General features: G+C 47.1%; 2 protein-coding genes across 6 annotated transcripts; one reads left to right on the plus strand and one right to left on the minus strand.

Annotated features, from left to right (window-relative positions):
• Nucleotides 1–128: 128 nt before the first annotated feature.
• On the minus strand, nt 129–13,378 carry Cidec (cell death inducing DFFA like effector c). Of its 2 annotated transcripts, none has more exons than XM_040737531.1 (6): nt 13,291–13,378; nt 12,005–12,082; nt 10,538–10,691; nt 6,772–6,930; nt 6,496–6,686; nt 129–1,183 (listed from the first exon to the last, which is right to left on the minus strand). In XM_040737531.1, exons 2-6 carry the CDS (start codon nt 12,055–12,057, stop codon nt 1,021–1,023), a joined length of 720 nt encoding a protein of 239 aa, XP_040593465.1. In that variant the 5' UTR covers nt 12,058–12,082; nt 13,291–13,378; the 3' UTR covers nt 129–1,020. The 2 variants fall into 2 exon arrangements, with proteins under 2 accessions (XP_040593465.1, XP_012965727.1); XM_013110273.3 differs by lacking the exon at nt 13,291–13,378 and adding an exon at nt 12,292–12,408.
• A 7,145-nt stretch (nt 13,379–20,523) lies between these two features.
• Jagn1 (jagunal homolog 1) lies at nt 20,524–23,645 on the plus strand. Of its 4 annotated transcripts, none has more exons than XM_021224835.2 (3): nt 20,619–20,752; nt 21,576–21,787; nt 22,727–23,645. In XM_021224835.2, exons 2-3 carry the CDS (start codon nt 21,735–21,737, stop codon nt 23,187–23,189), a joined length of 516 nt encoding a protein of 171 aa, XP_021080494.1. In that variant the 5' UTR covers nt 20,619–20,752; nt 21,576–21,734; the 3' UTR covers nt 23,190–23,645. The 4 variants fall into 4 exon arrangements, with proteins under 4 accessions (XP_005066200.1, XP_021080494.1, XP_012965728.1 ...); XM_013110274.3 differs by having other exon boundaries at nt 20,625–20,759; XM_005066143.4 differs by lacking the exon at nt 21,576–21,787 and having other exon boundaries at nt 20,524–20,752.
• Nucleotides 23,646–25,447: the final 1,802 nt, after the last annotated feature.

A 25,447-nucleotide genomic window follows, 5' to 3' on the forward strand; every position in this document is an offset into this window, starting at 1 on the left:
ACTGGCATACCAACACACACACACACACACACACACACACACACACACACACACACACACCAATAATGATAAATGCTATCTCCTGTACTTCTTGGCAAATAGTTTCACACAAAGAACATAGGCAAAGATGAGGTATTGGCATAAATAATTTACTTCAGGCTCTAATACCATACATTAGTGGGGAATAAGAACAGGAAGAGGAATTGTGTGACTTCCCCTGGGGAACACAAACTCTAGGCATTCAGCCCAGCAAGGGCACCAATGACAGGCAAAGAAGCCATGATTCCTTCCAAGTCCAGCTTGGTGAACCAGTGAGTTTACTAAGTTACTTAAAGGAGCGGCCTGCGTAACTCGAAATAATTTGTGTTACTCAAAAGTCAGTCGCTAGCACAGGTAAGGCTCCCCCCAAATCTGCATGAGTGTCATCCTGGCTTTAGTTAACCTTCTACCTCTTAACTACTCAAGCACCACCCCCAAGATCATGTGCAGCTGGGGGGGGGCAGGAGGAAGTAATGGCTGGGGTTTCAGGTGAGAGGACCCCCTGATGCTCCCCCTCCCTTTCTTCTAATACAAAGTGTTAGCTATTTCCATACCATAGCCCTAGGCCTCACTGCCACTATGGCATTTGGTTCATTTTGTCTTGATTCAGGTCAAAGTATTCTGGAGGCCACCATAGCAATGTCTGTTGCGTGATGAGCGTGGTCAAGGCAGGAGGGGACACCAGAGAGGGAGTGGCACATTGGGACGGCATGAAGGCAGAGTGGCAGACTTTGTGCCAAAGCCTTCCGGGGACAAGTGTCAGTCCCCTATACTACCTGCAACATGAAGGAAGGAACTGGGCTAGGAAGTTCTCCCATGACCAGCCCACCCCAGGGCTCCAGCCTTTGTGCAGTTTCCTTGGTGCTGTGCTGTGGGAGAGGTGCAGGTCGGTGAGAAGCTCTCCAGCTTCCAGGCTTCTAGCAGAGTGCAGGGTCTCCAGTCACATCCTTGACTGGGGACGGCTTCTGAGGACTTAGGTCTTCATTGCAGCATCTTCAGACAGGCGGGGAGGAGGGAGGGGGTCTTGGCCTTGGACGGCTGTTCCTCCTCAGTGGCATCCAGGAACTGCTGCATGTAACTGGAGGAGCCAAGCAGCATGTGGCCTGTGGCCTGCATGCTGAAGAGTGCCCAGCGGAGCATTTCCCTGAGAGACAGACAGCAAGGCACTCAGGTTAAACGCAGGGAACACTCCCCTCCCTATCTCCCCACATAGCTTCTCCATTTGTCTATGCTGGCCTGAAGCAGTTGGCTTCAAGTTAGATTTCTTTGTTTCTTTCTCTTTCCTTTTTTTTTTTTTTTTTTTTTTTTTTTTGGTTTTAGAGATAGAGTCTTACACCGTAGCTCAGGTTAGCTAGAAACTCATTATGTAACTCAGGCTGGCTTTGAACTCACAGTAATCTTCTGCCTCAGTCTCCTGATGCTGTTGCTGCTACGTGCCACCACACCTAACTTTTTTGGTTTGGTTTGGTTTTGATTTGGCTCTTTTGGAGACAAAATCTGGAGATACAGCCCATTTAGCCCTGAAGTCAGTGATCCTCCTGCCTCGTCCTCCCAAGTGCTAGGTATACAGACATGCCCTACCATTCTGGGCTCAAGTTAGCTTTCCTCCTTAGGAAGATGTCATTAAAGTGAAATGACAAAAGTACTTCCAAGTCCAGACAGGACCTGGGGACCAGGCTCACAGCCAGCCACCCCTTACACACAGTCCCACCTCTACTTTTGTGACAACTTTTCAGGAACCCCATGCTCCCCCCCCCCTTGAGTTCTCAAAGCGAAGTTGTTTATTTTCTTGTGATGATACTTTGTTTCTTTCTTTTCTCTTCTGTGGTCCTAGGGATGGATCCCAGGGCTTTATTTGTGCATAAGCAGCTGACCTGCCACAGAGCTATGTCCCCAGCCCCATATTTTTTAAACTAGTCTGGACCAGCCAGCTTAATTTACATAACATATATCTACCCTTTGTAACACTGTTTCCTAGACTTTATAGTTTTTCTAGGTCAATTCTCAGAATGTTGGCCACAAGCCTCCCATGCCTGATATTATTATATACTAAGCATAAAACTTGGGCCAGACAGGGCTGAGCACTGATTCAGAGTAGTTTGTGTGTGTTTGTTTTCAAAAATATTATATTATAAGGATGGGGATGCAGCTAATTTAGTGCTTGCCTTTCATGAACAAAGCCCTGGGTTTGATCCCTAGCACCGCAATAACCCAGTGTGGCAATACAGGACTGTAAACCTAGGACCCGGCACTGTGGAGACAGAAGTGGATCAAGTTCAAAGTCATCCTTGGCTATATAGCAAGTGTGAGACCAGACTGAGACACATGAGACCCTATCTAAAAAAATTAAAATTAAAAACAGTTTTAAGCCGGGCGTTGGTGGCGCACGCCTTTAATCCCAGTACTCGGGAGGCAGAGGCAGGTGGATCTCTGTGAGTTCGAGGCCAACCTGGTCTACAAAGTGAGTTCCAGGACAGCCTCCAAAGCCACAAAGAAACCCTGTCTCGAAAAAAAAAAAAAGTTTTAAATGTTCTGAGCTTCTGAGCCCCAGCTTTGTGATTTGTAAAATGGGTAATGAGTTTGAAACTAATGTGAAGCACTTAGCATGTGGTCTGATGGACCGAAAATGGGACATGCAGCCAAGAACAGCTGGCTGAATGCAACTTCTCCCACAGCTATTTACAAGGGCTCAACAGTGGTCACTAGGACCGCTGGTCTTAAGAACAATAAGGAAGAGAAAACACAAGAAAGAGAAATACTGCTAGGTGGGTGGCGCATGCCTTTAATCCCAGCACTTGGGAGGAAGAGGCAAGCGGATCTCTGTGAGTTCGAGGCCAGCCTGGTCTACAGAGTGAGTGCCAGGACAACCAAGGCTGTTACACAGAGAAACCCTGTCTCAAAAAACAAAAGAAAAAATGAAAAGAAACACTCCTGCCTGGTGTTTACCTTGTCTTCATGGCCATCAAGATGGCTCAGTAGAGGTACTTGTGGCTGCCAACTCCAGTAATCCAAGGTCTATCTCAGGGACCCACACGATGGATGAAAAGAACTGCCTCTAAAAATTTGTCCTCTGATGGCCACACTCGGGACACACGGAAGCTCTGGGCAGGTGAGCTCAGATACGCACACAAACAAATACAATAAATGTAATCTTGTACAGAGGGGTAGCCTGCCTTTGCATGCCACAGCAGGCATGTACTCATATACCTACATAATTAAATACATAAATGTTCTTTTTAAAATGACTTCTATTAACCTTCATTCAATATGTGAATTTATGTTTTAGGTGGGTGCAAGGGGAGTAGCCATGCACTTAGAGCATAAGCAGCTCACATAAACACACTTCAGGGCTGGAGACGAGGCCTGGTAGTTACAAGCATGTGTTACTAATGTAGAGGACTCAGTAGGCTCCTAGCATTGGCGACAGGAGGCTCACAATCACCTGCAACACCAGCTCCAGGGGATCAGTTGCCTGTGGCCTCAGCAGGTACCTGTGTTCACATGTACAAATCCCCCACACACACACAAATTAAAAATAAAATATTTAAAAGCTGAACTAAAAACGTTTAGTCCCAGAACTTGGGAGGCAGAGGCAGAGAGATCTCTGTGAGTTCAAGGCCAGCCTAGACTACAAAGCAAGTTCCAGGAGAGCTATAGTTACATAGTGATACCGTCTCAAAAAAACATGTGTGTGTGTGTGTACATGTATATACATATGTGTGTATGTATATATACATGTATGTATGTGTGTGTATATGTGTTTTTTTAATTTAGTGGCCTGAGGCATGGCTAGTGGGTAAAGTGCTTGCCATACTGCCATGAAAACCCATGTAAAGCTGGGGATGGTTGCCTGTATCAGTAACCCCAGTACTCCTCTTGTGGTGACAGAGACTTCCCTGAAGCTTTCAGGCCAGCAAGCCTGACATATACAGCAGAAAAACAACAAAGAGACCCCGCTTCAAACACGGTGGAAGATGACCAGCACCTTAGGCTGCCCTCTGACTTCTAAATGCATGCTGTGGTAGATGGGTGCCCACATTCACACATATAATATACACACATATATAGAGATAAAGACCGGCTGGGCAGTGGTGGCGCATGCCTTTAATCCTAGCACCCTGGAAGCAGAGGCAGTTGGATCTCTGAGTTCAAGGCTAGCCTGGTCTACAGAATGAGTTTCAAGACAGCCAGAGCAACCCAGACAAATAAGAAAAGAGAAAAAAAGATATAAAGACTGAAAATACAATATATTAAGGCTAGAAGTATAACTTAATGGCACGGTGCTTATCTAGCATGTATGAATGCCCTGGTTTAATCCCTCACATTGAAGCTTGTGTGTGTTTGTGTGTTTCTTTTTGTGGTACAGGGGAATTGGACACAAGGCCTTAAGCAAGTGCTCTGCCACTGAAATACAGCCTTAGTTTTCTTCTCTTTTTTAAAAAAAAGTTTATTTTATGTATATGAGTATTCTATCTGCATGTATGACTTTATGCTGGAAGAGGGCATGGGATCCCACTAAAGATGGTCGTGAGCCACCGTGTGCTTGCTGGGAATTGAACTCAGGACATCAGGAACAGCTGAGCCATCTCTCCAGCCCTTTCAGCTTTCTTTTTACTTTTTTATTTTTCGACAACATCTCACTAAGTTGCCCAGTTTAGCCTTGAACTTACTCTGTAGCCTAGGCAAGCTTCTAATTTGCCATCCTCCTGTCTCAACTTCCTGAGCACCTGGGATTACAATGCCCGGCTGCCATTTGTAGCTTTACATATGTGTTTCATACAATGCCTTCAAAGTTATTTTTCAAACTAGAGAACTGAGGTTTGACTCTAGCCAGGCAGTCTTAAAAAGGAATGACAATAAAAAAAAGGAATGACAATAAGGCCTATTCTACAAAAGAGTGAACCTTGAAAACAAGTTTCTAGTGGGGAAAGCCAGTCATGAATGGACAAACACCGTTTGATTCCATTTCTATGAGGTCTCTAGGATTGATCAACGGAGGAACAGAAAGTAGAGTAAAGGTTAGCAGGGTCTCGGGAGAGGACTAAGAGCTATTATTTACTGAGTACAGCTTCGTTTGCCTGGTGCAAAGGTTCTGGAAACCAAGGCGATGCTTACACAACATGGTTAGTTACTTCATACTGTCCGGCAGGACACTTAAAGTGGCCACAATTGAAAAATGTTGGATGTGCAGATTTTAGCACAGTTTTTTTAAAGGTCTCATTGTGTAGCTCTAGCTAGAATTTGGAAGTTGAAATGTAGACCAGGCTAGCCTAAAATTCTCAGAGATCTACCTTCCTCTGGCTCCTGAATGTTAGCTGGGATTAAGTGAGTGTGCTATCACACCTGACTCTTAGTGCATTTCTTTAAAAATCATAGTAACACAACTAAGTCACTCAGCTAACCACAGTTTGACATCAGTTTTTATTTTCTGTGTTTTTCTTTTTGTTGCTGTTGTTTTGTTTTTCTTTCTTTCTTTTTTGTTTTTGCTTTTTGAGACAGGGTTTCTCTGTATTGTTTTGGAGGCTGTCCTGGAACTTGCTTTGTAGACCAGGCTGGCCTCAAACTCACAGAGATCCACCTGCCTCTGCCTCCCGAGTGCTGGGATTTTGTTTTTCAAGATGGTGTTTCTCTGTGTAACAGTTCTAGCCACCCTGAAACTTGCTCTGTAAACCAGGCTGGCCTTGAACTCACAGAGACTCACCTGCCTCAGCCTCCTGAGTGCTGGGACCAAAGACATGACTCCTGGCCTTTTTATTTTATTTTTTCCATGTATAGGTATGTGTGGGAGGTGGGGGTTATGCACCTGAGTGTAGTGCCCACAGAGATCAGAAGAGGGCGACATATTTCCTAGAGTTGCAGTTACATGTGGTTGTGAGCTGGTTGAGGTTGGTGCTGGGAACTGAACCTAGATCCTCTGGCTGAGTGGTTCCCTTTTTCTGTTTTTGTTTTTAAGACAAGGTCTGATCTGGCCCAGGTTGTCCTTGAACTCCTGATCCTCCACCTCCAAAGTACTGTAATTACAGTTATATTTTCACTTACAAAAATATTAGCTGTGGAAATAGCTCAGGACATGAGTGTGTGTTTAGCATGTGTGCCACCCTGGGTTCTATCTCCAGCACACAAAAGAAAGTTCACTGAGCAGTGACTATGTGAAATTTACTTTTGGGGGTGAAAAACATGGTCATCGCTAAAAAACCTCTGGTTATTGAGCTCGGGACATCACCGGGGTATTCAGCCTGAAGCCCGCTTACTTCAGGTCTTTCAATCGCTATACTAAGTAGTAAACAATTTCTGCACACCCTAATGTAAGTCCCTTAGATAAGTCCCTTCACAGACGTGGCTCATTCTTTGTTAGCCCCAGCGCCAACCCAGGCCCTGAGAGAGCTCAGCTTTGGCAGATAGGCCCTCTGGTTAGCTAGTCTCACACCCTGTCCCCAGCTGTCCCAATCCACTCACTTCACGATGCGCTTGGCCCGGTAGCAGTGCAAGTCGTAGGAAAGCGAGTATGTGTCGTAGAGGGTCGCCTTCACATTCAGGCAGCCGATGAAGTCCTGAGGGCTCAGCTTGTATAGGTCAAAGGTTACCCGGGCCACATCAATCTTCTTTGTTGGCTTCTGGGAAATGGATAGCTGTGGTCTCTTCTTGCACTGAAAGACAAGCCCATGTTAGCTCATCTCCAGGACTCCTCCCATGCCCTCGACACTCACCCCTGCCAGGGGAGGCTGCTGTCACCTGTTCTGATGGGGGCTTCCACTTCTGCCCCTTCTGAAGGACCATGAACACGGTATCTCTTGCTAGGGCTTGGAAGTATTCTTCTGTCTCAACAATTGTGCCGTCTTCCTCCAGCACGAGGGAGAAGGGCTTGTCTTTAAGCTTCAAGATATCCTGGGCCTGGAAAAGAAGGTTGGTGACATCGCTGCCATCCCTATGGAGCCACAGAGCTGAGAGGCAAGGCCCGCGGTAAGCAGCTCAGCTGCCAGAGAGCAAGCGAGTGAGCCACCACCATCTGTGCGGTGGACTGACTGTTACTGTAGGGGCCCACTCAAGGGCTGTGTCTCAGTACTGCCAAGAAACAGTGTAGTCTAATAGAATTGGAGTCATATGTGAGGTCTTTTTTATCGAGATATAAATTACATACCATGGGTTTCTCTTTTTGTGCGGGGTCGGGAGCAATATTAACAGTCACATCTAAGGCCTCAGGCATGCTGAGCAAACTGCAACATTGGACTATATCTCCAGACTTCTTTGTACCTTTTGTTTGGAGACAGAGTCTTTTTTTGTTGTTGTTGTTGTTGTTTTTTTTTTGTTTTCGAGACAGGGTTTCTCTGTGGCTTTGGAGGCTGTCCTGGAACTCACTTGGTAGTCCAGGCTGGTCTCGAATTTACAGAGATCCGCCTGCCTCTGCCTCTCGAGTACTGGGATTAAAGGTGTGCGTCACCAACGCCCGGCGAGACAGAGTCTTAATAAGCTCTTTAGGTTGGCCTGGAACTCACTGTAGTATGGGCAGGTCTTAGCCCTCTGCTTAGATTTTCTAGCCTCAGCTTCCCAAGTAGCCTGGATTACAGGCCTATACCACCAGGCCCAGTTAAACTTTACTTTTTTGGTGATGGTTTTTTGTTTCTTTTGCTTTAAGACAGGGTCTCACTATGTAGCCATGGCTGGCCTAGAACTCACAGAGATCCACCTGCCTCTGTTTCCCATGTGCTGGGATTAAAGGCGTGTTGTTATGGAATAATCTTTTTGTACACTGCGAAGATGTGTCTTTGCCAAGGTACCTTCTGATTGGTTTAATAAAAGAACTGACTGGCCAGTAGCTACACAGGAGGAATAGCTGGGAGGGCAAGACACAGAGAACTCTGGGAAGAAGGGCAGAGTCTCGGGAGTCAGGAGCAGATGCAGAGAGAAGCAAGATGAGCATGCTGGGTTGAAAGAAGGTACCGCCATGTGGCAGAGGGTAGATGCTAAAAGGGTTAATTTAAGTCGTATGAGCTAGCTAAAAACAACTCTAAGCTATCGGCCAAGCATTTATAATTAATAATGAGTCTGTGTGTGGTTCTTTGGGAACTGGCTGTTGGGACAGAAAAGTCTGCCTAGAGCCTGGGTCATTTACATGAACAATGCATGCTGTTAACATCTGAGTGGTGACTAAACTATTTAAAAGAACACAGTTCCGGTTAAGGCCGGGGTTCAATTCCCAGAACCCTCATGGCAGCTCACAACCATCTATAACTCCAGTCTCAAGGGATCTGACACCTTCACACCAATACACACAAAATAAATTTAAATGAGTTATATCTAAAAAAGAATACAATTCAGTCAAGTATGATGGATAGTATACACCAGTAATCCTAATATTCAGAAGGTAGGGACAGGGATTTCAGCAAGTTCAAGGCTAGCCTGTTCTGTATATAAAGATGGCAGCCAGCCAGGACTCCATACCAATACCAAGGGGGAGGGATAAAGAAAAGAATATCCAATGCTGAATTGAAGATTGTTCCCTTGACTGAGTCTGGTGTAATTTAATTGTAACCAGTAAACAATCTGTTAATATCATTATAACCCATTAAAATACGAATGTCTGGTGTTCCAGGGTGGTGACACACACTGTTAGTCCCAGTACTTGGGAAACTGACTTCAAGGCCAGTCTGATCTACATAGCGAGTTCCAGGAGGACAACCAGGGATACATAGAGAAAGCCTGTCTTGAACAAACCATGCCCCCTGGAAATATGAATGTCTGGATGCCTTTTGGTATCAATAAATTGGTAAATCTAAAGAGTGAGGCAGAATTGCATGTTTCCTTGGTATAGAATACGTCATAGAAAACAGTTAATACAAGGAAAATAAAAAATTAAAGTTAAAAAATAGTTGGCATACTAAGAAAAATAAAAACATTACACAGAGAAGCCCAACGGTGCAACCTTATTCAGATGATCAAGTTAAATGAAATGCAAGAAATAAAAAATGATATATATATATAGGCCAGGCGTTGGTAACACACACCTTTAATTCCAGAATTCTGGGATTCAGAGGCAGGAGGATCTCAGTGAGTTCGAGGCCAGCCTGGTCTACAGAGCGAGTTCCAGGACAGGCAAAAAGGTATATATGTTTACAAGCATAACCCTACCTGTCTTCTTTCTTTCAGTGTCTATTTGTGGTAGGAGGGATTGAGCTGGGGTTCTTGCTACGAAAAGGATTCTTCCTACTAAGCTACATCCCAGGTGTCAATTTAAAAAATATTTTTAAGCATTCATTTTATATGTGTCAGTGTTTTGCCTGCATGTATGTCTGCACACCACACGCACTCAGCGCCCTTGAGGGTTTCAGATTCCCTGAAACTTGGCCATGTGAGAGCTGGAAACCAAACCTCTGTCCTCTGAAAGTGCTTTTATCCACTGAACCATCTCTCCAGCCCCAACAACTTATTTGTAATCTTGTTCTTGCCAAAGCTACATAGCATGAACTGAAGAAACAGGTCATTCAGAACTGAGGGATAGGAAATAAAATAACTGGCTTGCCATCTTTAAAAGCCAGCTACATGGCTCAGCAGGCAAGGGCATGTGCAGTGCAAACTTTAACACCTGAGTTCAACACCTGGAGCCCACAGTAGAAGGAGACAACTGACTCCCAAATGTTGCCCTGTGAGTGGTCCGGCATGCCAGCTCTCTCTCTCTCTCTCTCTCTCTCTCTCTCTCTCTCTCTCTCTCTCTCTCTCTCTCTCTCTCTCTCTCTCTCCCTCCCTCCCTCCCTCCCTCCCTCCCTCCCTCCCTCCCTCCCTCTCTCTCTCTCTCTCTCTCTCTCTCTCTCACACACACACACACACACACCATACTCTTACAGTAATAATTTTAAAATATAAAATAAAACTGTCCAGATTTGCAGGACAATCAGCAGTGCTCCAACGGAGTCTCAAGAGGCGCTTGCTTGGGTCTTGCTATGTAGCCCTAGTTGGACAGGAACTCCCTATGTAGAGACCAGGCTGACCTCAAACTTGTGGTCCTCCTGCTTCTTCATGCACCACCATACTCAGCCTTAGTTTTAATTTCTTTTGAGGCATACTCAGAGTATCCTGGAACTCAATTATGTAGATCAGAGCAGCCTCAAACCTGAGATCTTCCCACCCTAGTCTCCCAAGTTCTGGGCTCCCAGGTACGAGCCGCCATGCCTGGCGCGTTTCTCCAAGAGTAAGAGATAGTGGGGAAAGGGGATGAAGGCCCCTCTCAGCAAGGAAATAACCACCCACCCACTGCTAGTGTGTAATATGGCAGTGCACTGTCCTCCCTGTGTCACTTGACCATGTCACTTACCACACACACAGCCCTCCAGGCAGGAACGCCAACCCTCCAGTGCCAACACCATAAAGAACCTTTCACCGCTAAGACCAAGCCACTCATGCGCAGACTTCAGGCCCCTATGGAGACTGAAGGCGCTGGCAGGGTCAACTCTCAGCCAGGGCCCGGAGTGAGCCGATGCAGGCAGGGTACAGGCAGCTCTCTCACCTTGCCCAGGAGGTCCTCCAGACTGTGAGCCATGATGCCCTTGCGAACCTTCCGATCGGCCGTGCTAACTCGACACGGCCTCGCCCTGGGGACTTCCCGGCTGGGCTTAGACACCAGCTGTTGGGTCACCACTGCAGTGCTCACTGCTACATGCCTGGAGACAACAATTTGAACATCAGATGACCTGCCTGTGGCTGCCAGGTGTGCCCACGCCTGCCTGCTGAGTTCAGGTGTGACCTTTCCTTCCAGTCAATCATGGCTGCTCCAGGAGGCTTTCACAAAGTCCATGGGGATACAGCTCCAGTTTGGATGGGCAGGGAAATCAGCGGGAATCTTGCTTAAATCAGACTCACTTCAGTGCCTCTGAGTGGAGCCCAAGGGACTGCTAACAAGTCCCCAAGCTGTGTCAGTGTGGCTGGCTCTTGGACCAGTCACATTCCCTTGTAGATAGCTCTGCTTTTGTGGCCTTGTTCACCTTGCATGAGAAGCAGGGTGAAATGGAGCTGGTGTGTGTATATATATGTGTTGTGGTGTGTGTGTGTGTGTGTGTAAAACAGCCTGTAGAATATGTGGGGACTCTGAGGTACACAGAGTAGAAAGAAAGGAGTGGAGAGAAATCTGCGTCTTGGCTCAAATTCCAAGTTTGTCTCTGCTACGGATTTGCTAGGGGAAAGCATACCCAGTCTGTGACTCAGTTTCCTCATCTGTTGACTTGGCATAGTAGCCCCCACTTCCCAGAGAGGAGTGGGGCTCCTGGGAGATCAGGAACGAAGGCACCCGGAGCCGAGCCTGGCCCTTTTTCCTCTAGATTTGATGGGAACTGTGGCAGTGGCAGAGAGAGCGTAAGATGGGGACTTGTCCAGACTGCAAGATCGTGGGTGCTATTTTAGGCCTCCTGAATCAGATCTGTGGGGGGTTATTGTTGGATTGTTTTGTTTTAATGGGGGTCTTGCTTATTTGTTTGTTTTTGAGATATCATCTCCATATGTAGCCCTGGAACTAAAACTAACTTCCCTCTCTCTCTCTCTCTCTGGACCTGGAACTTTCTATGCAGACCAGACTGTCTGTCCTCAAACTCACCAAGGTCCTCATGCCTGTGCTCCCCAAGTGTCGGGATTCAAAGCATGTGCCACCACGCCTGGCCATATCTGTGTTTCAGCTAGACACCCACATGACTTCTTTTTTCTCTTAAGGTAGGATGACCTATGTATCCCTGACCGACCTGGGGCTTTCTGTGACCACAGGCTGGCCTTGACCTCACGATGGTCTGCCTGCGCCTGCCTGCCAAGTGCTGGGATTAAAAGTGTGCACCATCAACCCTGTCACGAAAAACCAAAAAAAAAAAAAAAAAAAAGTGTGCACCATCACATCCAGCCTCTACATGTTTTTATACCTATTAAAGTTTTCAAAATTATAACAGGTGGCTTCTCAGGTTCCCCCTTCCTTCCTACCCCCGGCTCTCCTTACCTGGACAGTGACTTGGGGTACAGAAGGCTGAGAGACTTCATGGCATAGTCCATCCTTGTCAGCTGGATTGTGTCAGACCTGGATAGGAGGCAGCAACCTGTCTGGTTAGAGTGGGAAGGGAGGGAGGGATCCCTTTCTTTCTTTCTTTGACCCAGTGTATCCCAACCCCCACACAGCAACCCTCTGCCCCAGTCTCTCCTCCTACCCCCCATTTCCCTGTCCATACCAACTGTACTGAGTCGGCGTCTACACCCCCACCTATTCCACAGCTGCCCCACACAACTCACTCCATGTTTCTCTGCCCCAAGCTCTGGTAACACTGAGCTGAGGAGCCCAAGTCAAGGCTGAAGAGGCCCAGACTGATTTGTCCCTGTCCCTGGGGGCAGAGTCCACATTGAGCTGGCAGGAGGTGAGTCATACCACCTCATGCTGTGAGAGACTTGGAAGTCACCTATTGTCCAGAGACTCCACAGGCATCCAGACCTTGGAGAGCCTGCTCTATCCATGGGCCCTTGAGCAATAAAGTTCTCCTGAGGCTTAGAACTGGCTAACAGAACTTTCTGTGATGTTAAAGACTGTCTAGGTTTGTGCTCTCCAATACCATAGATGTTACCCACTCTGAGCCCTTGGCACCAAGACTAATGTGATGAAGGCGCTGACACCGCACTTCTGTTGAGCCTTAACTAATTTAGTTAGGTAACTAGTGGTTTGTGACGCCAGGTACCCAGGCTGGGCATCACAGCTGTAGCGGGGTAATCCCGGGCTCCTGTGGCCCTGCCTTTTGTCCTATCGCTGCTCTCTGGTTCTTGCCTGCTGAGCTGCAAGTCCCTGCACATTCGGTCTCTTCTGCCTGCAGTGCTTGTCTCAAACCTGGAGCTCAGCATAAGCCCCCTAGAAGCCCTGGCTCCCTGCTGCCAACGCAGGAAAGCCTTTTCTGGTGGCCAACAGATTGACCCCTGTGCCCTGCCCTTCCCTGTCCATTTCTGCTGCAGCTATCGGGTCCCCACTGTCCCCATTTTCAGCCCGTAGCACAGGGAACGAGTGTGAACACCGGGAGTGGGCAGGCATGGAGAACTGCCTCCTCGGTCAGGGTAAACCATTCCCTGACAACTGGGGTTCTCCCCAGGTCAACCTTACAGAGTTAGAGGCACTTAACCCCCCTTACTGCTACCCAAGCACTCCTGTTTCGCCCGGGTTTCTTATACCCACCACTCACACAGATCCACCAAACCCACCACACCTGCTTTGTGGTAGCCAAATACCCCAGCTCTTCTCCTCCCCCTCACCTCCTAGCCTCCTGGCAATACTGCGCGGCCAAGCCCAGCCCAGGCCTCCCTCCATTTTATTTCCTTCTCCTGTGAAGCCACTCCCCTGGCCCCCAGCCCCATCTGGGGAAAAGAGCACAGGGATTGAGTTTGAAACTCTCCCCTAGGGATTTCAAGCCAGACTGACTTCCAGAAAGCCCCGAAAGGGGGAAGAAGGCATGTTTCGAAAGCTCTAGAAGGAAGAGGTACTGCCCAGGACATGGTACCAGGCTAGAGGGCACAGAAAGCAACAGACGTGGGCTGTGGTCTGAGACCCACCCCTCACATCAGCTGTTTGCGCTCACATGAGAGGCCCTCTGTCAGCCCTGGATTCTTTCCTGTGCATAAGGAATAGCGCTCCTGCCGAAGCCAGGAATGGCGGCTCAGAGCTGGGATTCCAGCACTTGGTAGACCCAGGCATAAAGAGGGCCATGGGTTTGAAGCCAGCCTGGGCTATAGAGTTAGGTCCTGTCTCAAAAGCAAAAAATATAGACAGGAGTGGTGGCACACACCTTTGATCCCAGCACTTGAGAGGCAGAGGCAAGTGTATCTCTGTAAGTTCCAGGCCAGCCTGGTCTACAAAGTGAGTTCCAAGACAGGCTCCAACGCTACAGAGAAATCTTGTCTCAAAAAAACAAAATAAACAAACAAAAATATATACATAATGAAAACTTTTGGCACTTAGGTGCTCAATAGAGAGAAGTGTTTATCATAGATAAAATATTATATGTAATAAACATAAGCAGAGTTTAGGACAAGATAAAATACTTAATATTAAAACGAAATATCTTGCCAGGAGTGGTAGCTCATGCCTATAATGTTACAATCCCATCCAGCACTTGGGAAGCCAGGGCAGAAAGACTGTTGTGTATGAGACCAGCCTGGACTACAGAGTTTATAGACCAACCTGGGCTACAGAGTGACAACTTAAAAGAGAAGGGAGTGGAAATCACAAAACCTTGGGTACAGTGAAGTAAGTACAGGACTCAAGGGACAGAGGCAGGAGGATCATCTCCAATTCAAGACAAGCCTGAGCTATCAGGCCTCAAAAAATAAATAAAAGTATAAGATCTATGATTTATTGCTATAAACACTACAATTAAAAAAAAAGAAAATAAGTTCGGCAAGATGACTCAGTGAGTGAGGACACTTGTCAAACCTGAATGCTAAAAAAACAAAAAAAACCTGAATGCTTGAATTTGATTCCCAGTACCCACATAGTACAAAGAGAGAACTGACTCCCATAGGTTGTCCTTCCACGAACCCCCCCCAATAAATGAAAATGTCTACATCAAAGCCTCTACAAAAAGCATTCACATTACACCTAGCGTTGGAGAGATGTCTCAGTGGTCAAGAGCACTCTCTTCTCTTCCAGAGGATCCAGGTTCTATTACCAGTACCCATATGGCAATTCACAATCATTCATAACTCCAGTTCCAAGGGATCCTACGCCCTCTTCAGGCCTCTGTGGGCACTGCATACCTGTGTTGCAAAGATTTACACAAAGGCAAAACACTGTACACATAAAATAAAAATAAATCTTCAAGAAGTTTAACAGTCAGAGACAGAAAAGGGAATTTATTCAGTGTGGCCATGCCAGAAAAGGTGAGAAGACCAGTCTCTTCAGTCCTGTTTTTGGGTGCGGATGGTAGCTCTAGGATTTCACAGAAGAACAAAAAATTGGACAAGACGGTAGGGCACGCCTTTAACCCCAGTGCTTGAGAGGCAAGGGAATCTCTGTGGGTTCAAGGACAGCCTGAATGACCTGGTGGATTCCAGGCTAACCAAAGTTACAAATAAGACACTACCTCAAAAGTTAAAACAAAAATGGGGGCAATAAATATGCATAGCTAAGCAGTCTATTCTATTCTGCCCAAACCATTCTAAACGAAGGCTACCTCCAGTCTGGAGTAAGGGTCCTGTGGTTGCTAGGGATAGGACTGCCTCCCAGGCTGCCTGTCCCTGGCTCTTGCAACAAGCTGAAAAGGAAAAGTGGTTCAGAAGGAGATCAGAGCAGAGGGGCCAAATTAGAACAAGGATTGTGTTTTCCTTTAGGTTTAGAACAAACAGTGTCTCTTCTAGGCCCTGCTGTGGTGGTTTAGAACAGGATGTGGCAAAAACTTATTACTGGCAATCTGTAATGTCCCTATAAATCCTTTTTATATCTATTTTATTTTTTAAAAGAATTATTTTATGTGTATAAATATTTGCATATATGTATGCACACCACATGCATGCAGTGCCTGTGGAGGCCAGAAGAGGGCAACAGATTCCATGAAACCAGAGTTACAGAGTGAGTTGCCATATGGGGCTGAGAACTGAGTTTCCTTCCTGTACAAGAGCAGCACATGCTGTTAACCACTGAGCCATCCCTCCAGCCCTTCCCCACCCCTTTTATGTGTGTGTATGTGGGCATGTGAGCATGTGTGGAAGTCAGAGGACGGTTTGCAGGAGTTGGGAGTTGGTTCTCTCCTTCTAGTCTGTGGGTCCTAGGGATAAAACCCAGGCTGGTAGCATGTCCCTGTACCTGCAAAGCCATCTCCTGGGCTTTGTCCCAATACATTTCTTACTTACCCTTGGTATCTTCATTCTTAAAGGGGAAGGACCGAGTTTCAGGTACAATGAGTAAAATAGACGTTTAGTTACCAGTCTTTAAGATGAGTACTTAAATATTTTTCAGAATCCTTTTGTTTTTGAAAGGCAGGGTTTCTTCGTGTAGCCTTGGTTGTTCTGAAACTCTCTCTGCAGACCAGGCTGGCCTAGAACTCAAAGACCCACCTGCCTCTGCCTCCCAGGGTGCTGGGACTAAAGACACCAGGCTAAGATGAGTACTTTTAAATGCCCATCACGTCTACAGGCACAAGTGATGGGGAAGCTGATTCAAACCTTCAGAAAGCAAAGGGATAGAGGTGTTGAAGCAACACGAGGACAGAGATGCCCAGATTTTCTCCGTCCTTTATCACCTGGCAGCCTCTGCAGGTCCAGTGAGGACTCGCTAGCTCTCTTGTTATAGCATTGTTTAGAGCTGAGCTAACCCCTGGAAGAGGCAATGTCCACACATTGAACACTTGCAGTGTGTTGCCCTGATAATACAGCTGTAGGCCACACCTGGAGGGGCTGGACCAGAGACCAAGTGGGAGCAGGAGTGCTGATGTAGACTTCACATCCTGGAGGCTGTCAGCCTAGACACAGTGAGAGACCCCGCCTCAAAAATATTTTTACTGCCCATTCGTGGTGCTACATGCACTTTAGTTCTAGCATGCAGGAGGCAGGGCCAGCCTGGTCTACAGAGCAAGTCCCAGGACAGCCAATGCTACACAGAGAGACCCTGTCTAGAAAATAAAAGGGTCTCACAATAACAAAACAACAAATAGAAACTTTTTTTTTTTTTTTGGTTTTTCGAGACAGGGTTTCTCTGTGGCTTTGGAAGCTCAAACAGAAACTTTTTTGTTGTTTAATGTTTCATCTTGTTTGTTTTCTAATAATGTACTGGGCAGAAAAATAAAATAAAGCAATGCAGTTGGGTGTGGTGGCTTAGACCTGGGATCCCAGCACTTAAGAGGTAGAGGCAAGCTGATTGCTTTGAGTTTAAGGTCGTTCTGCCCTGCACACTGAGTTGCAGGTCAGTGTGGACTTGAGAGTAAGACCTTGACTTTCAAAAGGCTCAAGGGCCATCAAAGTGGCCCAGGGGGCACTTACAAACTTGATGAGCTGAGTTCAATCCTTGAGACCTACATAATAGAAAGAACTGACTCCCCTGACCTTCACACATACCGTGTGTGTGTGTGTGTGTGTGTGTGTGTGTGTGTGTGTGTGTGTGTGTGTGTGTACAGGCGTGTGATACTAAATTAGTATAAAGGATTTTTAAAAATTCCACAAACATGAACCAGACCAATGTGGTATGGTAACCAATGTCTGCAGAACTAACCGGTCTGTGGACCCAGAGAGGTAGAGAAGATAATCTAATGCCCTTAGGGGAATTAGGGGGAAACCATCAGAGCATAAAGAAAGCTACATAGGCCTGTTATTTCCTCAGCTGGGGAAGAGTGGGGGCAGCAGTTCAAGGTTATCTCATCTATAGAGTAAGTGAGTTCAGGACTACCTGGGTTACAAGAGACCCTGTCTCAAAAAAAAAAAAAAAAAAAGGAAGCATGGTTCAACAGATTTAAGATTGAAACACAAAAATAGCTCAACTCTTGGGCAGACAGCAGAGCCAGGGGAAAGTCCAAGGAAGTTCTAGGGAAAGGGTCAGGCCCCTCCCTTCTCCATTCACGCCCCAAACATCTATTAAACATTCCATGTGTACTTAATGTTTCTGGCCCGAGGATGACTCACAGAGGCTGACACACTAAGTTTATCACAGGAAGTACAGAAAAAAAAAACACAGAAAAAACATGCCTAATGCAATCGAATCCTGCCTGAGGGAGTTCTTCACAGTGCTTTGGAGGCGACCCTTTGTGTCTCGTTGAAATTCATCTCTCAAGAAGCACTCCTCGTATGTTTACACACTGTCAGGCACTTTGAGCTGCAGGGACACAGAGGACTCAGTTCTGGTCCCTGCCTTTGGAATTCACAATTGCTGCTCTTTCAAAGAAATGGAGTTCAGTTCTCAACACTCACTTAAGGAGGCCCATGACCATTTGTAACTCCAGCTCAACTTCTTCTGGCTTCCACAAGTACACACATGCCCAACCCACCCAGCCACCCACACACGCATTCATGCATGAAGCTATATTCTTCATGCTAATCTTGTGACACTATGAGCAAAATCAAAGACACAAGAAGTCAGGCACAGTGGCATATGCCTTAGTCCCATTTGAGAGGCTAAAGAGAATCAAACAGGAATTGAGGCCACTTGGACAGCATCAAGAGAGATTGTCTTTGAACATATGAAATGATACTATCACAGAAATAGAATTGCAATTTAAACCAGGCCAGTGGCCCCCTCTCTTCCCCCCATAAAATAGAAGGCTGGAGAAATGACTCAGTGGTAAAGAGCACCTGCTGTTCTTGCAAAGGATCTAGATTGTTTTGTTTTGTTGAGACAGGGTCACACTATTCAGCTCTGTCTGTCCTGGGATTCACTATGTAGACCAGGCTAGCTGGTATTTATGTCTGTTCATCAGATGCATGCCCGGTGTTTGATGCTGCCAGAAGTGCCCCTCAGATACCCTGGAGCTGGAGTTGCAGGTGGTTGTGAGCTGCCATGTGGGTGATGGGAACTGCACTTGGGTCCTCTGCAAGAGCAACCAGTGCCCTAAACTGCTGGGCCATCTCTCTAACCCCTGATGCCTGCTTTTAAGGAATTTGCAATTTTGTTTTGAATTACAGGTTGGAAAAGTTTTCCACATCAGCAAGAAACACCATCCTTACTATTTCTTCCTGAAGCTTCTCAGCAATATTTTAACTCAAAAAATCTTTCTTAGCCAGCTCTCAAGTCACTGGGTTGTTTCTTGCTTCTGCTACAGACATAGACTTCATCTTGATCCCCTCCATACAGCAACTAGATGTGTGTATATAAAGGACAGATAGATAATAGATGGGTAGATAGATAGACAGACAGGCAGATAGTAGATAATGATAGATATCTCACTTGTTGCCTAGGCTGACCTCAAACTCATGCTTCAGCTTCCTAAGTGATGTGATTATGGGCACACGCTATTATACCCAGCACAACCATTTGTCTTCCTTTAAAATTTTTTAATTAATTTTTTTTTTGTTTATGTATTGGGTGTTTGGCCTGCACATAGGTCTGTGCACTATATGTGTGTAGTACTCACCTGGACCAGAAGAGGGTGCCAGAGACTCTGGAATTGGCGTTTCAGTGACATGTGGGTCTTAATCGCCAGACCCCAGAGGGCTGAAGGGGGATCAGTGGCTAAGGATGCTTGTTCTTGGAGAGGACCCAGTTTTGATTCCCAGAGCCCACATGGTAGCTGAGAACAAGAACTCCGGTTTCAGAGGATCTGACACCCTCTCCTGGCCTCATCTGGTACCAGCCACGCATCTGGTGCACAGACACATACACGCCCTGCGTGGTGACAAGCACTCTCTGGGTTCAAGGCTGGTCTACAAGGGGAATTCCAGGATATAGTGAGACCCTGTCTCAACCAAACACCTGGGTCCTTTGCAAGAACAGCAGGTGCTTTTAAACACTTAGCCAGCTCTACAGCTTTTTTTTTTTTAAAGACACCGTCCCACTGCCAGGCGTTGGTGGCGCACGCCTTTAATCCCAGCACGCGGGAGGCAGAGGCTGGTGGATCTCTGTGAGTTCGAAACCAGCCTGGTCTACAGAGCGAGTTCCAGGACAGCCAGGGGTACACAGAGAAACCCTGTCTCAGAAAACAAAACCAAACAAACAAACAAAAAGACACTGTCCCACATAGCCTAGTCTGGCCTCTTAACTCCCTGCATAACTGATGATGAACTCCTCTACCTTTCGCCACCATCTTTGTCCCAGTTGGCCCTCAAGGCCTCAGGGTCCCGTTTCCGATCCTGCCTCCATGCAGAGACAGCATTGCAGTGGGGAAGGGCTGCCTCTACTGCCTCAGCCTTCCAGTGTCGCCTCTTGCTTGGCACTGCGCCTTCGGGAGTATGATATCTTCGCTCTAGATTCTTACCCCAAGGTTGTCTGGGGCCATAAGAAGCGGAAATGTGCCTGGCATTGGTGGCCCACGCCTTTAATCCCAGCACTCGGGAGGCAGAGGCAGGCGGATCTCTGTGAGTTCAAGGCCAGTCTGGTCTACAGAGCGAGTTCCAGGACAGCCTCCAAAGCCACAGAGAAACCCTGTCTCAAAAAACAAAACAAAACAAAAGATGTGTAAGTGCGCCACCAGCCACTGGGCAATTAGTCAAAGATGCCAAGTCTAGATAGGCATGCAGTTAAGAACTTAGGGTCTAGAGAGATGGTTCGGTGGTTAAGAGCCCAGGAGGATTTGCATCCCAGCACTCACAGGGATGTAACAATAGTCTATCTGACATCGTCTTCCAGCCTCTGGTGGCACAAGAAACACGTGGTGCACATATTTACAAACAGACACAACACCCATACACAAAGAAATAACTAACTTTTAAAATGTCTTAGAATCAAGTAAAAATGTTAATTCTAGGGACTAAATTAATTCCTCAGTCGCCCTACGGCAGGAGAGGGAAGGCTGTCCAGAAAGACCAAGAACGCATGCGCAGAGGAGAAACCACAGAGTCGGTCCTCCCGGGATAGAGAGGCCGGAAGTTCTCGCGGAGCTGCTCGCCGGGTGGTGGAAGCGTGAGACAGCTCGGAAGGGGTCCGCTCGGGGCTTGGCCTGGTGGGTGAGCCCGAGGCTCGGCGTGAGCGGCCTGGGGTTTGGTTCTGCACGATGGCGTCTCGGGCAGGCCCGCGAGCGGCCGGCACGGACGGCAGCGACTTTCAGCACCGGGAGCGCGTCGCCATGCACTACCAGATGAGGTATGAGGTGAGCAGGGAGCCCCGAGGCCTTCCCCGGGAGGAGCCTGCGGGTCCCAGGAAAGCGACGCCAGCGATCCTCACGGTGTCGCTCCCCTAGCCAGCTGTCGCGTGCTTCCGGGTCCCCGGCTGCGGCGACCGCCTCGGGTCTGCTTACAGGCCGGGAAGCCCAGTGGCCTGCCTTGGCCTGCCCTGTGCTTTGAGGGGATCTAGCCTGCAGAGGCTCATGGATCGATGCCTGGCCCCTCCGAATGACCTTGGAAACATTTTTCTTTTTCAAACCGAGGTCCGCAGGGTCTTCCCTCCTCAGCCTACCGAGTATGCACCTGGTCTGAAAACTACTTAACATTTTTAGAGAAGACTGTGTGCATGCGCGTGCTTGTGTGTGTGAATATGTGTAAGTTTGTGCACACGAGGGCAGGTGCTGGCAGAATCCACTACCAGTAAAGAGCGTTGGATCTCTTGGAGCTGGGGTTACAGAGATCCAGCACCTGAGGTTAGTACTGAGGACCAAACCCAGGAGGATAACAAGCTATCTTCCTACTGGCTGTCTTGAACTTGCTCTGTAGACCAGAGTAGAATCAGAGATCCACCTGCCTCTGCGTGCCAAGTGCAGGAATACTTTACAAAGAGTTTTGACATAGTCGTGTCTTAAGCTTTATTGTCACACAAGATTAAATTAAATTAATTGTCACTAGGAAAATTTGCATCAAATTGTTCCGTGCTTACATATGCCTGAAGTAAAATACTTAGGGTCAGGCTCCTGAAGTTTGAGCCAACACCAGGTACTGAGTTGTGCTGAACCGAGCTGCCTTGCCTCCTGCAGATTGTTAACTCTGCTGGCTGTGGTGTTTGAAGAGACCCCCACACTGGCTCAGCTGTTAGGAGCACTTGCTGTTTTTGGAGAGGGTCTGAATTCAGTTCCCAGCACCCACATCAGGAGACTCACAACCAACCACCTGTAACTCCAGTTCCAGGGGTTCCGATGCCCTCTGGCTTCCCGACAGCACAGGCGTGTTTGTGGTGCACACACTTAAGGTACATTCTTAAAAAGAAAGAAAAGCCAGACTGGATCCTGCCTTCAAGGAGCTTGAATGCCAGATTCTTCTTTTCCTTTCTCCTTACCTCCCACATTTCCTGTAACGAGTTAATTTTTTCCTTAGGTCCACTAAATTCTTTGCCTTTTTTGGTACAGAAGGATGACAGGCTCTTTGGACCCTTCCTTCTCAACTTCAGGCCCCTGCCTAATGGCTGCCTAAAACCCAGATTTTTTTTTTCATGCGTTCCTAGAGCAGAAACCTTGCTCATGACGTTATGAAAAGGATACAGTTGAGACCCCCAAGAGGATTGGGACTAAGAGCTGTGCTTCCTTCACTCGGAAACTATAGCTGGAGAAATATGGGAGCCTGAGCTGTGTTCCCTGAGGCTGTGCCTTCCCCTGATGGCCTTGGTGTCTGTGCTACGAAGCCATGTTTCTAGCCACAGCTCAGAGTTCCTGTCATGGCTTGCTGAGACAGTGTCTTAGTGTGTTGTCCAGGCAGCCTCCAATTGGAGGTCCTCTGCCTCAGCCTCCCAGGTGCCGTTACTCTTCTTCAGTCTTGAGGTCTACGCATTCATGGTCTTTGTAGCTGTTACTACGTCTCCCATGTGCACTTGATTTCCTGAAACAAATACTTAAGCGCTTGTGCCTTTGTGCCTGCATAGAAATAGAAGCCACCTCCACTCGCCTCAGACCCTCTGCTGAAACAGCTCTCTCCTCTAGATAACCCTCTCTGGCTTTCCACCCTATGCTAATTGGTTCCTCCCCGGGATATTGGATATCTTGGGTTTCTATGTATTTACTTGAGCTTATACTTCATTTTCCCCAGCCTCTGTCAGAGGCGGTGTCATTCAGATAGCATCTATGTGTTCAGTACCGGCGCCTGGTGGTCGGAGCAATTTAAATGAAATTGCTTCTCCCTCTGCTCTGCCTTACAGTGTGACGCTCAAGTGTGAAATCAAGAAGCTAATCTACGTGCATCTGGTCATATGGCTGCTGTTGGTTGCCAAGATGAGTGTGGGACACCTGAGGCTCTTGTCCCATGATCAGGTGGCTATGCCCTATCAGTGGGAATATCCGTATTTATTGAGCATTGTGCCCTCTCTCTTGGGCCTTCTCTCCTTCCCTCGAAACAACATCAGCTACCTGGTGCTCTCCATGATCAGTATGGGGCTCTTCTCCATCGCTCCCCTCATTTATGGCAGCATGGAGATGTTCCCTGCCGCACAACAACTCTACCGCCATGGCAAGGCCTACCGCTTCCTGTTTGGTTTCTCTGCTGTCTCCGTCATGTACCTGGTGTTGATACTGGCAGTCCAAGTTCATGCCTGGCAACTGTACTACAGCAAGAAACTCTTAGACTCCTGGTTCACTAGCACACAGGAGAAGAAACGTAAATGAAGCCTGCCTGATGGACACGTGAAGGGAGCTGTTCAGAATATCCATAGACTGTGGCATCTGTGATGTTGGCACCTAGGGCACACTAGGCTCAAATTTTGGCCTTGAGTTCTTTGTTACCATCTGCTGAGGTGATGAAGCTGTAGTGTTTAATTTATTCTTGACTGGCTACAAATTGGGTGACCAATGGCTGTGGGACACTTCAACTGGCTGAAGTTGAAGACCTCCAGACTGAGCCTTATCCTTGCCTTCTCTTGGTCAAATTCCCTACTTCCATTTATCACCTCTTCACCACCAATACTAAAGAGATCTGGAATAAATCAGGACAGAAATTCTTCTTCGATCTGTAGGTCATGGGGCAGGCAACTTTTGGGAAGTTGCTCCCCCTACAGGCTGCTCTGTTTACTGCAAGCCATTTTAATTAAAAATGAACTTCAATAAAGTTAAGACTGTCCTGTGCTTTGTGTTTGAGATTTGATTGAATTTCAAAGTTGTATTGCTTTAGAGGACTTAGACATTATGAGAAGGATAGATGTTTCCTGAGGAACATGGCCCTGGCACTGGAGGAGACGGTGTGAGGAGCCTAAGTCAGCTGCAGCCGTCTGGCTCTTGGGTGAGAACAACCCTGGGATGGGGGTTGCGGAAGGAATGGCTCAGGGGTTAAGAGCACTGACAGAGGACACAGGTTCAGTTCTCAGCACCCACATGGTGGCTTAAAACCATTAGTAACTACGTCCCAGGGGATTTGATGCCCTCTTGCCTCCGGATGCACTAGGCAGACGTGAGGTACAAAAACAGCATGCAAACAGAACACTCAGGAAGTAAGGTTTGTTTTTTTTTTTGTTTGTTTGTTTGTTTGTTTGTTTTTAAACATGGTCTCTCAATGTAGCTCCGGATGTACTAGAACTCCCTTTGTAGACCAGTCTGGGCTCAAACTCACAGAGATCCTCCTGCCTTTGCCTACCAAGTACAGGGATTGTGCCACCCCACCCAGCAATAAATATTTGGCCAGACATTTAATCTCCAACCATAAAGCAGCTTATTTGGCTTGGGGTTTTGAGCTCCTTTTTTTTTTTTTTTTTTTTTTTTGCTTGTTTGAGACAGGGTTTCTCTGTAACTCTGGCTGTCCTGGAACTTGCTTTGTAGACTAGACTGGCATCAGACTCAAATCCACCTGTCTCTACCTCACAAGTTCTGGCATTAAAGATGTGTACCACCACTGCTCAGCTGGGTTATGAGCTTTCTGTTTGGTTATTTATGTTTATTAGACTTTTATGTGTCTGAAACTGCATATAATACCCCAAAAGAATCTTCTTTTTGGTGCTATAGTTTTCCAGTAACTGACAAATAAATCTGAGTCAAAATAAGAAGAAAGGGGTTTGAGTTCTTTTCCCCTTTTAGTTTCTGTCCATGGTTATTCCTTGGCCTGCTTGTTTGGGGAATGTGCAAAAGAAGCTGCTGACCCTATGGAAGCCAGAAAAAGAAAGAGGTGAGATTCCACCGTCGCCACTAGGGGCAGACAACCAGTGACCTAACTTCCTTCCACTCAGCCGCTCCTAAAGCTTCCTCCACCCCCCAAGATGCCAACGACTGGCAACTAGTACATGGGCCTTTGGGAAAAGATAGCAGGGAGCTTCCAGTCTTGGGGGAATGTGCAGTGAACATACCATCTAATTGTGGGAGAGATCCACAGCTGAGATACAGGTAACAGTCACACCCAGAAGTCTTAACAGTAAATAGGGCCGGAAAAGTGTGTGTCCTTTGCACTGGACTTTCTTATGCCTAGATGATGATGCTCAGATCTATAACTGCAGAGATCTGACCGCTACAGTTATATTTTTTTTTGTTCTGGAAATGTGTTGCTTGTACAGTCTGCAGAGCTGATTCCTCCTGATAATCCTACTCTGTGTAGCCCTGGCTGTCCTGGAACTCAGAGATCTGCCTGCTGTGTGCTAAGACTAAAGGCAAGTGCTACCATGCCTAGCTCCTACTGATCATTTCAAAGATAACCTCTTGTGCCTCAGGCCTGTTGCTGTTCCTACTTCCTGTGTTGACATGAGCACAGCTCTGAATCATCCACGCCTCAAGTTTAAGTCCATCCCGCATGTACACACTGCCTATTCAGTGAATCTCCTATGGAAGCCCTGATAAGGGTGTGTGCTACCACTGCCCGGCTCATTCTTTTACTGATCTTTAAGATGCCACTCACATGAAAATTCTGGAGTCTTCCAATTCCTCAATTTGAAAAACAACTTTAATTC

The sequence above is a fragment of the Mesocricetus auratus genome, unplaced genomic scaffold (assembly GCF_017639785.1).
Source record: "Mesocricetus auratus isolate SY011 unplaced genomic scaffold, BCM_Maur_2.0 Super-Scaffold_100676, whole genome shotgun sequence".
NCBI lineage: Eukaryota > Metazoa > Chordata > Mammalia > Rodentia > Cricetidae > Mesocricetus > Mesocricetus auratus.